General features: G+C 42.6%; 1 protein-coding gene across 1 annotated transcript in view; it reads right to left on the bottom strand.

Annotated features, from left to right (window-relative positions):
* Positions 1–7,683, bottom strand: part of ZFAND3 (zinc finger AN1-type containing 3) — a 133,409-nt gene extending 125,726 nt beyond the window's left edge. The window contains exon 1 of the mRNA XM_068185480.1: positions 7,352–7,683. Coding sequence (XP_068041581.1) covers positions 7,352–7,422 — 71 coding nt within the window. The 5' untranslated portion in view covers positions 7,423–7,683. The remainder of the gene's footprint in view (positions 1–7,351) is intronic.
* Between the last annotated feature and the right edge of the window lie 8,815 nt (positions 7,684–16,498).

Below are 16,498 nucleotides of genomic sequence, written 5' to 3'. Positions count from 1 at the left end.
GTCATTTCCACAGCCTGAAACCATTGTGGTCATTCACAAAAATGTTTCATTTGTCAGAACCATGTATTATTCAATGCATATGGTATGTTCAACAATATTTTGTTATGTGGCCTTCTCAGTGTCTGAGGAGATGCCATTTTAATATCTGTAGCTACTCTAACCTAAGTTTCTTCACAGATCTATCATCAAGAGAAGTTGATTCATACTGCAGCTACGGCCTAATTTTCAATTCTTCCAAAAGCAAAGAGGGGACTCCATCCTAGTGAGCCCTGCCTGTTCAAAATAGACAGAAAATATTTCTGACACTTCAGTTTAAAAAGGAGGAAAAAAGAGGGAGAAAATATCAATGGAATTTACCAGCCTAAAGTGAATATGAAGTTTATCTTATCCCAAATAAGGGTTTCAACATAATCAAGATCAAATACCATCCAACACTCTCAAAACATTTGTTTTAACTTTTGAAGTACAATGTTAATTACATCAGTCAGGGTTGCATATTTGAGGAGACACATGAACACAATTTTTAGCTTCAAAGAATACAAGCAGTAATTGGCTGAGCAAGTATATCACATTTATAATTTTTACCCACTGGCTGTAAAGAAAGCCTGTGCCTATTTATATGCACTAACTTCAAATTTAAAAAGAAATTAAAATCCAGTAATGGCATAGCACATTAGTGAAAACATTCAAGTCAAAACCAGACATCTCCAATAAATACATAAATCAAGTATCATTCTCTCTAGTGAATGCTTTGCATGACTGATTTCAACACGTTAAAAGAAATACTGAGTCGTGAGGCTTCCACCTATTTGCTGTCCAACATGCAGCAACAACATTAACACCAAATTTCAACAGAAGTGGTAAACTGTTTGAAATTTATGGAATTAAAATCAGCAGCAATATTTCCCCAAAACTGATATCTATATTATAACCCTCTGACTGACTGGGCTTACCATCAGAAACTTTCGAGAACCAAAAGCATCTTCATCAAAATGAAGCATTATACAAAACACATAATGGTACCATACAACATTTGAACATTTTACTAATTATCCTTAAGACAGATATTTCCTAGCACTAACTGTGGAAAAATTGCCAGCAATGCCCAAATAGTAATAGCTTTGACTAATCACAGCTTACAGAAGACATGATAAGATTCTGTCACACAGGAAGACAGAAACTGGGAAGGTAACCTAACACAGTAACTTTTAACTCCTCCAAGTTCAAAAAAGAGGACAATCTACTTCTTCCTTGTTTGTTCCACTTGTAAGAACAGCAGCTACAATAGTGAATTTCATTCTGACTGATGAGGAAGTTACAATTAGGTTAAAAGATACTGGATATGCCTGTCCCCATTTAATATTAGAAAGTATTTATAAAACTTTTTATATACAGATTTTGAATCAATTCATTATTTAAGCAAAAGGACTTTTTTCTCAATTTCTGGCTGCACTAAGTTAACAGACATTTTTAATCAAGCAGGCCTATTTTTGGATCTTCTTAAATAAAACGCCCTCATACACCAGCTGTTTGAATTTATTCACTCCTTAGAATTATCACACAGCAAGTTTAAAGGATACAAAATCAATTACTTTTTTTTCCCCACATTGAGAATGGTTAAATTATGGAATGTCTTCCTGCAGGACATTTTAAGGGTCAAGAGTATATATGGCCTAACTAATTCATTAGGCAAATTTAATGAAAAATAGGTAAGACCTACTAAGCTGTAAATCTATAAAACAGAGAACAACCTTATGTCAGACTGCTAGAAGCAAAGGAGGTATACCAAGATAAGCATCACTGCATGCTTGCTCTGTCCTTATGCTTGTTCCCTCAGCATCACTTATCACCTTAATCAAAAATAGGGTTGGATGTATCTTTGGTCTGATCCAGAACAGCTGGTTTTCATAAAATAAGAAAATCTCCTTTCTGTTTTGTCTACTCTATTAAGTACTGCAAATGAAAGCATTGTTTTCACATTCCTAGAAAAGAGTTTATTACAGTTAAAAGTATTACATCCAGTTCATCTGCTGTTACTTCAAGTGCAAATAAGCCCCATTTCACAAGGTAAGCTTCTACAGCAAATGGAAAACTTAGCAAAAATGTGGTACCTTGCAACTGCAGTTGCAAGAGGCAACAGCTCACTGTACAAAAAAGTGGATAAAATTTAAACCTTTTGACTTTGATACGTCCTTCTAGTTGCATTATGACTGAGGGAAATCACAATTTATCATTCTTTATCCTGCATATTTTTAATCAAACAGGGAACATGACAAAGCTCAATTCCTCACCACCAATCTCTCCTCAGACAGAAGCTTCTCCATCTCATAATTCTCTACCACGACACGTCTAAAATTAGGATCTAAACAAATAATTTCAGTGCCTGTCCAATATCTCTTATCATACACTGTAGCACTCTGTAAGAAAGTTGTAAATAAATCAATTTCTCATCAGAGTCTTTGTTTCTCAGTTAAATAATCCATCACTTCTATTTGTGCAATGCACCAATAGATATATTATTACAGCAGTTAATGCTGGATTTAAATATAAACTGCTTCAAGTTCTTTTACCCATAAATTTAACAGAGTATAAGTTCATGCATAATATTAAAAAATTACAGTATTAAAGTATTTTTAGTCTTAACTTAAGAGCAAAATAGAGTACACTGTCTCACATAAACCGACAAATTCACTGCTTACTCTGATCCAAAGTGCCAGCCAGTGAAAGCCCGGCTAAGGAACTGCCTGATCCAAGCCCAGTGAAAACAGATTCTCGGAGGGAAAGATACATATTTCAGCAGTTTACTCAAGCTTCATTTAGGAACATCTATGTGAGTTTGCAACAACAATTAAAGCAAAATTAGGTTTAGGGAGGCATTATGCATTCATGATGACCTATACTGTGAAATGAGACAGTGTTTATTAAAACGGCAGTGTTTATTAAAAAGGAACACTGAGAGTTCCTATGGAATGAATAGAAGTAATCACCAAAAAAAGTAAAGAAAAGACTAGTCAGAAAAGAGGCTTCTAAACAGCACATATATATAACCATTGTTTGTTTAGATGCTAAAAGCAAGCTTTGGTGATATACACTCACAAACTCACCATGCTTAAGTTAAATGATTCACCATTTGATCAAATGTTTAATTTTAGCAAACAAAATTGAGGAAAGAGCCAGATTGGCATGGCAAGCATCTGATGATACATAAGTGACTAGAAAATCCAGACTCAGAAATAAACTCTGAATTGGGCCTGCACAGAATGCTTGGGGCATATTGTCTCATCACACATATGATGCATGCAGTGTCAGAAAAAGGCAGACCAAATGGCAACATCCTGCAAAAGCCCTGCCGGCATGTTCTCAAATAATATTGCTATCGGTTTTAGCTGACCACAGTACCTTATAGTTGCCAGAACTAAGATGAGATTAAACTAATCATACTGTGTTTTCAATCAATTTCCTGCTGGCTGATACCATTTCAAGAATGGAATTCATTTGTTTCATGTCTATTAACATATTTCCTTCTTTTCTGGTTTTAAGGCACTAAACGCAGTGGTATGGTATCAATCTGGACAATAAAAAAGATAAGTAGCAATCACTACAGTACAAATAGAACTGTAAAAGTATTACCCTCTCTGACATACTCTTTTCACAGTATATGCTACCACCAGCTTACAAGTCCCTTCTATGCATATAACCATTTAACAGTAGTATATCCAGCCCTCTGATGGTTTCACTTGTGAGTGAAACCATCATAGAGATCTTCAGAAGTCAAAAGTGAATTGCCAACATGTAGGTCATTAAAGAATCAGCCTCATCTCTAATAAGCAAAAAAGCTTAACTGAAATATAATACATCCAGTAATATTTCCATGTATTTCTAAAATCTTCAACCTTGAGTTCATATACACCATAAGGGAAAGGCTTCTGAAGTCCAGCAGTCTAAGAAAAAATAAACATTACATGATTCTATGATTCTCTGGTCTGTTAACCAGGAAAATAAGAAAGCATTTTTCCAGGTCATAAGAATCAGAAGTTGAATACAGCCTATTTTAGATGAAGAAATCTAAAATAACTTGCATACTGAACCCTTTCCAATCCTTGTACACTAAGACTATACCAATAAATAGTGAGATAGTTGCTAATGACTGCAGTTGAAGATATAAAAATAGGGAGAAAGGGGAGCAAAATATTTCCAAACACTAAGTTGTACGAATTTTTCATAAATAACATGAATACTGATGAGGTTTCCCAATTGAGATTATCTGGGTAAGTGAAATGATTCTGTAAAATATAAAGATCATCTCAGCTCCATTTTAACTTTACTCAAGCAGAAATGACAGACTGGAGATTCTAAAAAGAAGGGTGAAACAGCAGATTTAAGGATGGATTCCGTGATCTTCAACAAAAGGCAAGAAAATGTTAGTTGTTGACCTTAAGCAGATGTTTCAGAAGTTCTTAACAACCTCACTCAAAAGTATCTTCTTTCAGCCGTTCATTTTTCAGTCTCTTAGATCTTGAAACATCAAGAGTTAAGTAGTTTTCCAGTCTCTAGAGATTCCTGAAACCTAGAGGATCTGAATTTCTAATATAAACCCAAGTCTTCCAAAAGAAGAACCCCTCCAACTTCAATGCAATAGTACATACTAGTCTGCTCCTGTAATCTCTTTGCATGCCATCACTATCAACACGTGCCTCTGGAGCTACTTCTATCCCTGTTCAACCAATGGGCAAGCTTTAGCACAGTAACCCACAGCTTACTTCAATTTTAATACTTCTTTCAGCCTTTTCCTTAATATTTCCTGTCCTTGTGGCTTACTGTAGAAAGTATGTATCTTACTACAAACAGTCCTGTAAGCATTACATAAAATCAATTTTAAAAAACAAAGGCATCATCTTTTATACTTGGTAAAATCTAGACTTTATTGTTTGATCCCCAGACACAAAATTGCTCTGCTGCTTACCTGGCTTGGGCTCACTCAAGAACTCTGAAAGGGTTCTCAACCATTGCACTGACAGGGACCCAAAAACATAAAGTAATACTATTCCTCTACACTGCCTTATTTACAAATTCAATGGAAACTATTACATCAAATTACTAGTTTCTTAACTTTTCATAGCTTTAAATGTCCTGGCCCTGTTGTTCCAAAACATGACTTGATAGACATTAAGCTGAAAGTCACAGGTAAGATGCTGTCTTAAAATATGTTTTAAAACAAGTCATAACCCTAGCTAGAGCAAGGATTGCACTAGGAACCTTAGTTTAAATCTAGAGCAGCAGAATTTCAACTTCACACAAATATAAGTCTTTCTGCTATCACAACTTAGTTTCTTCAGAAAGCTGGCATAAAACTCTAACTCCTTACGAACTCCTGACAATGCAACTTCAATAGAAAGGCACATCTGCACTGATTTACCAGACAATCCATTCAAGCACTAGCAAGGCCTAGGTAAATAAGGTCATGTAGTCACTTAAGCTTTTCCAGGACTGAAAAGTACAGCAATCAACTCTGGAAACTGACAGCACTGTTTTTTAAAGTGGAAAAATAGATACTTAGTTTGCCACTTTGTGTATTGAAATGCACCTGGCAGAAACTTAGAGATGAAAAATAGGCTAATTCACTCACTTTATTAGTGGAAAAAGTGAGGGTTTTGTTCCACACTGCTGTCTTTCAAAATTATCATACAAAAACACCCCTGCACGGATGGCACTCTGAAGGGAAAAAAAGGGGAGGGTAAAAAAATACCACTTGATATCTGCTTGTGCAAGGGAAGCATGTTTAAAGAAAATCAGCTTTAAAGGCAATGGGTTTTCTTGAGAGCCTCCTGTAACCATTAAGCAGATCCTTGAACACAAAGCACCAGATTTTCTTCTCATTATCAAAACATGCTGAACTAGCTAAGAAGTCAAGCCCAAAGAAAAAGTTCACTTTCAACTTTCTATGGTTCTCCCATAAGTATCATGTCACAGAAGTCAGTACATTGCATTAGAGATAGCAAAACCTTGTACTTCACAAAAAATATCAGACCCAAATATGGAAGCCTAACAAAACAAAAATAAACAAAATAATTTACTATATATTTATAATCTGTCTTGCAAGATCACTCCCAACAGGGCCATGGCATTTGTTGCAATTCAGGCTTCTGTCAAAACTAAAAAATGGGATTTCCTTTAAAATTCTGCCAATCCAATGAACCAACCAAACATACAGTGGCATCACTAAATCACTCTTATTGCATCTTTCTTCTCTCAGCCTCCACTTCCACAGATTACCTTAAATTGCATGACATAAATCCCAAGAAGGTACAATCACAGACAAGTGTAAATCTCAGGTGGACCCTCAAAAGTCTATTTAGTCACATACTCTATGATTTTTCTATAAATAAGAATATTAGGGACTAATGTTGCTGTGACAGACACTAAAGAAATTTTATGATTATGTGTATCTGCTAGAATACCATCTCACATGATACAACTTATTAAAAAAAAAAAAAAAATCAGTAACAGAACATGTTCAACAGACACGACCCTAGAGGTGGTAGTTTAGGAAGGAACAGATTTACTCTTTCTTTTTCACCTTTGGCAAACAGGAATGACCCCTACTTCCTTCTTCCTAAAAGGGTATCAGCAAGCAGCTAAAAAGGGCCTTATCTATTATGAATCACTTCGCTTTCATAAGGTGGAGAAAGAAGTATGTTTTTGTCCCTAGTTTTTTTCTCTCATTAGTTATTTTGCCCTGCGTGAATTGCAGCGACAGCTCCCCGTTCCCGGGCACAGGACAGGGGTGTGTCAGGGACACCCGTCAGGGACACCCGTCAGGGCACCCAGGGGCCCGCATTACTCATCTGCGCCTTTGAGGAGCTAAAGGCAGGCCCGGGAGCGCAGCCCGCAGCCCTAGAGGATGGGGGGCCTCTCCAGGAAACCTGCGTGCCTGGGGAAGCGGTCAGGCCTCCCCCGCCGAGCTGCCGGGAAGGCCGCGGTGTCCGGGGGGGGCCGCGGGCGTCTTCGGTACCCCCTCCCCCATCCGCGCCCACGGGCAGCGCAGCCGCCTCCCTGCGGTGCACCCGCTGTCTCTACGCCAGCGGCCGCAGCCGACACCGCGGTCCAGGACCCTCGGGACCCAGCACCCACAGGCCCGGAGACATCCCTCTTCCGAAGGGGGGGGAACCCCCGCAGCCCGCCCGGCAGGGGTCCGAGGCTGCCCCCTCCCCGCGGCGAGCTGCAGACTCGGCCCCCGCGACCGCCAGCGTCGGGGGTTACGACCCATCCCGTTTCCCCCCAACGACCGGCCGCGGCCCCCCCGCCCCCCTCCGTCCCTCCCCGCCCCAGCCCAGCCCCGGGCCCGGCTCACCCCCAGAAGCCGCAGGGGCAGCGCGGGGGCAGGCTGGGCGCCTTGCTGCGCTCGCTGCCGGCGTCTCCCATGGTGGGGCCGGGGCGCGGGGCGGCAACGGGCGGGGGGCGCGCGGCTACCGGCCGGGATTCCAGGCCGGTCAGCTGGAGCCGGGCGGCACCACTGGGAAGGCGGCGGAGGGGAGGGCGCGGGGGGGAGCGGCCGCACCCTGCCAATGGGACGGGCAGGGGAGCGGACACGCGGCGGCACGGGGACGCGGAGCTCCGTGCGGCGGCGCCGCCCGCCCACCGGTGCTGGTGACCGCCCCGGTGCTACAGTGCGCCTGCCTTCCCCAGAGCGCCGCTCGGCCCCTCGCGCAATAATGTGTGCCCCCCTCCGGCACCGTGGTTCCCCCTGTCCTGAGCGCGATGGTTTCGTCAAGCCACCGAATCAGCTGGGAGCGGCATGTACCACAGCACATCCCCGGGTGAAGTTGGGGTGCATCGCGTGCGAGAACTGGTTGAGAAGCGACTTTGGAGGGCACCCATATGCTCGAGAAGAGAACAGAATTCTCAATGACGAGTCCCAGGCGGGGCTGAGGGCCGCAGAGGTGTCTGCTCTCATTTGCCTCTACCCATACGTTGGGCACACAGTGGTACAGCCAGGGACGGCCGGTGGGGTGGGGGGGAGGGGGTGTGCCCGTGCCGCTCGCACATGCGCAGACGGGCCCCCGACGCGCAAGAGAGAGCGGGTCCCGGGGGGCCGGGCCGGGCCCGTCCCGGGCTGCCGCTCCCGCTGTGCCGGGACCTGCTTCGCCGAGGGGGGCTGTTAAGTAGCTTTCGCTTGTCCTGATCGCTGCTAGCGCCGCGTGCCGGGGCCTGGTCGGCTGTGTGCGCTCGGGAGCTTTCCCCGGAGGCGGGGCTGCTCTGGGGGGCTCCGGTGCGGTGCAGGTTGAGGACAGGGACTTGTTCCCTTTGGGCTCCGCTTGGAGAGAGGTCTGGAAGGCCCCGAGGGCGACGTTTGGCCTTCTGTTTGCCTTCTTATCCTATAGATGTTAGTCCTCGGTTCCCTCAGTCCGAAATAAAGCCATGTACGTGTTTGACGTACTCAGGGCTCTCCTCGTCTGTGGTAAATACCACTAGCTGCATGAGGACACGGAGCTGTGGGCTAGCTGCAGCCGGGGGAACGCAGGCCGCGCTGTCCCCGTTCTGGGACCTGCAAGAGGTAAAGTATGGCAGGGAGGGAAGAGCTTATCTGGCACGGTCATTACTGGCTGCCGCCCTTTGACGGACAGGAAAGGAGAGGGGAATTTCCAGTGCCTGGGCTTGAGGGCTGAGTAATGGGGATTGTACTTCTGTTACTTGTTTAGCCAGTAGTATTGAGCCAGTTACAGCCTTGCACTCTTTGTACCTTGGTTTTGTTTATGAAACGGAAATAGTGCTGACCACCCTCGCACCCCCCCCCCCCCATAAGAAGTTTCAATTCTGAGTGGGAAATGTGTGGCATTAATGAAGGGGGAATTTTGATGTATTCCTGACTGCTGTTGCCTGTGTTATACTTTGATTTTTGCTTTGTACTTAAAATCAAGGTTATTAAACTTTGAAAATAATAAACATTCTTAATAAAGTTCAGAGTATGTGAATCTTTGTGAACAACTAATTAATTCTGACCAAGGTATTACAGCTTTGGTATTAAGCTTCCTAAAGTAGCTATCAAATTAATTAATGACAAAAAAAAAAACAATAACTAAGTAAATATACACACATGCTTAAAACTTTTTAATAAAAAGTTGGAACTTAATTGAAATCATGTGAACAAGACTTCTTGTGAAAAGACTGGTTTGTGACAGTTTACTAATGGTGGCGATTTTTTCAAACCATTCTCGTCTGGGGTTGCCTGGCTCCCAACTGATGAAACTCTCTGCCCTCTCTGAAGTGTCTGTGGCTGCAGACTACCCTGTGTGCTGAACAGCACCAGGGCTGTCCTTTGGCAAAGCTCTCTGAGGACAGAGCTGAGCTGCTGAGGCAACACTGCTGAGGGTACCAAGAGAAGCAAGTACGTACAAAAAATAGCCTTGGCCTTGTTAGCTCAGCCCTTTAAGCCACTAAGTCAGCTGGAAACTGAAATGGTATTTTTTGAGCTGGTTATCTGCACTACTACCAGAGGCTGTAAACTCCCCTCGGATAAATAAATAAATAAAATATATAAATTAAAAAAAAACTTTTTAAAGATGATCTAATAAGCTTTATGTCTATAATTGCTATTAAAGAAAGCTCATACTGAGTTTCTACTATTACAGATGTTGTGCAAAAGCAGTATCTCTGCTCAGTACTCCTGCATCGCTTCAAATAAACCTTGGCTTTCATCACCTGAAGAGAGCCTAGAATAAAGATGGAGTCTATTTACATGGGCATGTAGGGACAAGGACAAGGGGCAATGGCTTTAAACTGACAGAGAGTAGATTTAGATTAGATAGTAGGAACAAAATATTTAACTGTGAGAGTGGTGTGGCACTGAAACAAGTTGCCTGGAAAAACTGGGTGCTCCATCCCTGAGAGTGTTCGAGGTCAGCTTGTATGGGGCTCTGAGCAGCTTGGTCTAGTGGAATGTGTCCCTGTCCATAGCAGGAGGGTTGGAATTAGATGATCTCTCTTTAAGTCCCTTCCAACCCAGGCCATTCTATAATTTTGTAAAGTGATGTTGGGATTATGTCAGAATTCCAGTTTTCCGAGTTGTTCAGATTTTTAAAAACCCTGCAAGGGTGTGGTACTTCACTCCAAAGTTAAACACAAGAAAAGCATGAATTGAGGGATGATGCTGTTACACAAAGCAAACACTTATTAAGAATGCTGCCAGTGAAGATACACAAACAACTAACTCTGGCTGCCACTAATGCCCCGAGGAAGTATAATCTCAGGGACACACACATGATAGGTTTCAGGATTATAGTGCAGTTGAATACTATGGGATCCAGAAGAGGGGAGCATGTGCTTTGATTTCATGCCATGTTTATAATGATGTATTTGGCCTTTTTTATTTTTAAATATGACCTTTGCAACACTGATTTTATATATTTGTGACATTTCCTACTTTGTCTAGACAACAGAAAATTACCAATGTGTCGGTTCAGCATTGTTTCCTGAAAATTCAGTATGTTAATCTGTACCTGCTTTTCTAAACCCTTTAATGTTTTGATTTGTGTCATGTGTCTGCTAATCACATCCATCCATTTGCAACCACCAGAAAGTGTTTTTGTGCTGAAATGTGGCAGCAAGGGGAAGTACAGCTGAGCGAGCGTATGCTTCTTTAGAGGCTGGCAAGGAGAAAACTGGTTCAGCTGATCTAAAATTAATGCTGTCATGAACAGGGCATTGCAACCTCCATTCAGATCCAAACTCCAACAGATCTCGTCTTGAGCCAGGCCTCTGGCCCCTGAACAGTTTCAGTGCTGACATTTTCTCTGGCTTTTTTGATCCAGAGTCCAGGCCATGGATGCTTTCTCAATAATGTACAAACATCCACAGACAAATGGATGAACAGCACTTAGGAAATACATAGAGGAATAGGTAGCATATTAGTTGGTTCCAGGGCTGGGAATATTCATATGCAGGAAGTTATCAAATGGTCCATATACAGCACAGCATGCTTCAGCCTTTGGAAGCAAATATGCATTGTAAACATGCATTAGGTGAGGGGGGGGGACCTCCTGAGTGATGGGAAGGTAATTTGGAAAAGAGTGATGCCTGGAATAGTGAGTAACAGTTAAAGTACACAACAAGAGAAACAGCTCATGCAATTTTAGTTCTGTGTATCTGAATGCATGAAAGAGATGGGGAAGGTGCTAATCCTTTTTAATGAGTGACCCTGCAGCTATTCTCCAGGCATATTTTTGCAGACAATTCAGAGAATACAGAGAAAAGCAGCCAAAATACTGGCTGCAGATGCTGAAATACTTGAAAAACCTAATTTTACTGTCTGGCTGTCATGGTTTGACATGGAAGTGATTTTTTTTTAGGAAGTTGAGTCAAACCAATCAGTGGTCAAGTTTAGATATTGGCACATGAAGTGACCACTGAAGATAGGGATACGCCTCTGAGAACACAGGGGGTTAAAAGCAGGAACTCCCAAGAGCTCGCTCTCTTTGGTTCCGGTCAGGGTGCTGTGCGGACCTCCCCTGCCCAGCCATGGGGCTGGGTGGGGGAGGGGGAGCCATGAGGCCTGGTCGAGGTGAGCCGAGGGGTAGAAGGACTGGAACCGAGCCAGCTCCTGTGGACGGAAGGGTGGAGAGAAGCGGAGATGTCTTTGTCATTCCCCCCCCCAGAGGGAAGAGACAGAGAGTCCGGACAGCACCTGTAACTTTGCCGGCGCGGAGGAGAAGGGGGGTGGGGGGGGGAAGGTGCCCAGCCTTGGCCTTGGGAATCGGCTGCTGGGCAGAGATATCAGCCGTCCAGGGAGTCTGAGCTTTTAACCCTTTCCTGAGAAATGAAGGCTTTGTAAAATATTACTCCTCCTTGATTTGAAGTAGAAGAGAGACAGTCTGGGATCCGAGATGATGGAAGAAGAAATTCTTGAGTTGGAAGGAGATGATGGAGTGGCTTGTGGCTGGACTTTTCTTGTTAGCCATAGACTGGACCAAATTCTCCTAACAGAAGCTGCACTTAGGGTGGTGCGTTGGTGTGCCAGGAGACCTGTTTCAGTGATTACCAGCAGAGGAGTAGAGAGAACAGAGGAGAGTTGGAGAAGGTGTGGAGAAGCCCTCTATCTTCAAGGAAGAAGAAGAGGAGAAGAAGACCTCTGTTCTTGGACCCTCAGCCCCAGGGGAAAATGGGGGGGACTGTAGTCCCAAAATGAGAAACTGAACTGTTGTCTCTTTTGGTCCATGGCAAAGCATCCTTAAAGGAGCCCTATGAGCAGTCTGTCCATGCACGGTGGTGAGAGCACTGTGACATGGAAAGGAGAGTGTCACCATGGCAGATTTTCTCCGGGCGGTTGCCATGTGTGACATGGAAACACAAGGGTGGCAATTGTGTTTCCTGGGGAGTCTGTGGCACAGGAGAGATTCCTGTCTCCCTTGAAGGACTGAGTATTTGAATATCTGAAGGGTAGCAACTTGATCAGGATCCTGGGTGGTGTCTCATTGTTGAGTTTGTTTAGAAATTAGGTGGGAGGAGGAGGGGTGTTTTGGAAAGTCTTCATCCAGGATTTAGTGTTTGTAGTTTTTATAGTAGTAGTAGTTTAATAAAGTTCTTTCCTTTGTTACTAAGGTTGGGCCTGCTCTGCTCTGTTCCTGATCACATCTCACAGCAATTATTTAAAAAGGTACATTTTCATGAGGGCGCTGGCATCACGCCAGTGTCAAACCATGACACTGGCCGTTTGGGGAGAGATTATAATCATATATTCTTACTTAAGGTTGTCATCAAAAATAGAAGGTATTTGCTAGCAGGACACACAGAATTTAGTGAAAAATAGAAACAGATGTCTCTAAGGAGATAAATGCTTAGGACATATGCAGAACGTATTCTCATGGTGAAGTCTGATTTTAACCTCTCACCGAGGTTCATTTCTAGCTTATTCTCAGCAGGACCCCATTGCAGGATTAGATGAGGTAAAAGACCTCACAGAATCAGGAGGCACAACTCCACCAAATTTAGAAGCATTAATTAAATACCATTGTTTCTCAAGAGCTCCCTTTCTTTTTTTTTCTCACTATGCTAGAAAAGGTTGTACCTGTACATAATCAGAACATTTGGGGGGGGGGGGTTTATTTTACTATAAACATGATTGCCTGACTGAAATACATGTGCACAACCATTAAGTGGAGCAGGTGGAGAATGTCACAAGTATTGTACATCTTCCTTCTCATCTTGAGATCTAAATTACTGTGAAATGATAAAAGTGACTCGTGATGCCAGTCTGTTTGAAAGACTCTTGAACTGATTGAAATAATCACCACTTTTTAATTCCTCTTCAGTAGGCAGATATTCTTAGTGAAGTCTTTTCTTTTGGAAGATCATTATTGTTAAAACTTGTACTGAGGCTGCAAAATAAATGAGCATGGGGAAAAAGGGCAGTGGAGAGGACATGTCTGAGCTCTAGCCATAGCAAACAATAAAAGTGAACAATTATGATTCACTAGAGCCCAGGGCACAGACTGCAGACCATGAAGGCATTAACCTGCAGCAAGTCAGCAATGTAGATCTGACTCTGGAAAAGTGACTGATCTGTGCCAAATGCTGGCTGAATCGGGACTGAGGCTGCCAGGCTTGCAAGTTCCTGCTCTTCGCTGCGTAGCTCACCTAATTTTCTCCATTTGAAACACATACCTTGGGTTTTGTATGCACCTGGCCTGGCAGGGTGTGATCCAGCTGAATACCTCAGCATTTGCTTATTCATTTAGTTTAAGCTGGGTATCAGTGTAAGCTGGCTGAAGAAAGAAGTGCCAGCACCTTAGCCTCTGGTTTGGCCTCAATGAATCCAACTCAGTTTTCTTTGCTGCTTGAAGGAAGTCTCCAGATTAAAGAAAGCAAGCTGAGCTCATCTTGGCTCCCAACATTGCTTGTGTTGACAAAGAAAAAAAAATTACCAGCCATGAATTATCAATTTATGAATCATGCAGACTAGAAGGTTTTTGTAGCTATGTCTTTTTAAAACATAAAACATAAGCTTGAAAAATTAAAGGATAAGTTTATATATTTACAACACAGAATTTGGAGTTGGGACTTTGACATTCTTCTGGTTATTTTAAGTCTCTCTGTGCCTCAGTTTCATTTTCTTAAATGGAAACAATAATCTCATGGGCACTCTGGTAAAGGAGTCTTTATTGGATGGTGTTTTTAGAAATGAAAAACTGCTGCTGTTGCTATTACTGTGAATAAAGAGAGTGCCGTTTCTTTGCAGTTAATAGCTGGATGGAAGGTCCAAGGTTAAAGAGAAAATTCTTAACCAGTTGAAATTTGCATTATTATGACTAACCCAGAGGCAATTAATAATACTTCTGTTTTTTTCATACATGTATTTCTTCCCCTTCCCCCTTATGTAATCAAGGGCACTTGGAAAAAAGCACAGATGGAAAAATTGGAGTGCAATTAAACAAACATTCTAGGCTAGTCTTAAAATGCCAGATAATGTATTTCAAGTAAAAAATCAGAATATTAGACATGATTTAGTAGAAGGAGTAAGGATGCCTAGAAAACAAAATTGAGTAGTGACTTCACACAGTATGGTGACAGCAACTAATACTGAAATCACTCACACAACAATAAACCTGCAGATGTTAAAAGACGTGTAGATGTGGTACTTTGGGACGTGGCTTAGCAGCAGTGCTGGGTTAACAGTTGAACACAATGATCTTAAAGGTCTTTCCCAACCTAAATGATGCAATGGTTCTATGTTCTATATAAGTGAGACTTTCATTATTATTGGAAACCATGAGACTTATGAATCTGTAATGATGCTGAATTTGTGCTAGGCATATCCTGGTGCTGGATGGCAGACTCAGCAAAGGCCATTCTTAGCCTTTGAATGTTCATTTTAGCAAATGATCTCCAGTACTTCTTAAAAAAAAAAAAAAGATGAGCATTGTGACAGCAATTTTACCAGGAGGAAAGCAGCTTTGGAAAGTGAAACAAGCTGCCTCGGGTCACACAAGAAGGCACCTGGCACCTGCAGATCTAGTAATAGCATTCACATTGCTCAATTCCCAGTATAGCAACCAATGCAGAGATTATGCCGTCTTGCAGAACTCATGCCTTGGGTGCTCCTATAAGCACCTCCCAGGACCTGCTTCCTCTGCCACAGCATCCAGGTTTGCTTAGCAGTGGTATCTCAAATCATCTTTGCGGCCGCTACTTGGTTTATAAATTGCAGGGATAAAAATTAATAAAGCACTATACATGTCCTTCCATTTGAAAAAGCAGCTTAGGCCAAAGGAATATGGTTAAATGGAATGGTAGAATATTAGTAATATTTTTCTATTTCTTCTGTTTTCTTTACCTGTCTTCAGGATTTTCATTATGCCTTGTGCAAAGGGATCTTGTCTGCACCTATGTCTTCTGGGTCCTACTGCAACACAGATAAAGAAGCATTATAAAACTCTCATCTTGTATAAATACAAACAAGTTCACCTTCATTAGACTGGAAGGTGTCTGCCCCTGGTAATCTGTTTAAATATAAGTTATTTCTGCTCTTTCCTCCACTGCTCTGAAGATGTCAGCCCTAGGGACGTGGAAACTGAACATATTTCTTGGCACTTCAATAGGTTTATTAATTCTCCGACTTCTGACCTCGTGTTTCTGAGCACAGCTGAGATGAGCAGTAATTCCCTCATAACCACTCCAGTGTCATGGAGACTTAATTGCTTGGCGTCATGAGAAAGTATTTGGTAGTTCAATGACAAAAGGTCTTAGAAAATGTGAAATGAGAGCTGACAGTTCTCCCTTGCTGCTCCTGCCTGCTCCCCTCCATAATGTATCCAGCATTTAGCTTTTTCAGGGCTGTGGCACCAACATTAGCAGAGCAAACCCTGATCCTGCTGTTTATGTTATCCATGTGATCACAGCAAGATAAGAAGTTAGAAGTCGTAAGTGCCACTTGGGTAATTTTGTAAACAGCAGCAGCACCAATTTCTTTTACAGCAAATAAAAAAAAAAATACATTGTAACTGGAAATGAAGAGCATACAGAGCAGCTGTTTCAAATTTATCTGATGCTGTTATAAAACAAGTTTAAAGTGTTAACAGTTGTACCCATGGCACAGTTTCCCCTGCTGTGTGCACACTGACAGCTTTTCTTTATGCCATATAACTGAGCTACCACATTTGTGCTCAGTTCCCTTGCTGTTCCTCTGAGATGCATTTCTCCATCTGTGGGCTGGAAATGACTGGGCAGACTCCTGGACTTGCAGGAACGCTGTGCAGCCAACCACAGCTATCCCAGCATACAGCAGCATCTACTGGGCTGACCAGTGCTTGTGGTGGTCCTCAAGCCTTCTGCCCATCCTGTTAAATGTGTGTCACCTTCTGACTCTAGGTGGGGAGTCACACCTCCGGAGAGACCCATGTGTTTCACACTCTGCCTATCACATCAAGGTGATGGCAAAATAGAGGCAGGAAAGGTTGGAGGAGGTGGTGGCCCTGACCAGCTTAGTGCTCCCCAGGCCAGAACAGCA

This window comes from Anomalospiza imberbis, chromosome 3, assembly GCF_031753505.1.
Source record: "Anomalospiza imberbis isolate Cuckoo-Finch-1a 21T00152 chromosome 3, ASM3175350v1, whole genome shotgun sequence".
NCBI lineage: Eukaryota > Metazoa > Chordata > Aves > Passeriformes > Viduidae > Anomalospiza > Anomalospiza imberbis.
The sequence above is the reverse complement of the archived record's forward strand: the minus strand, read 5'-3'. Positions and strand labels throughout refer to the sequence as shown.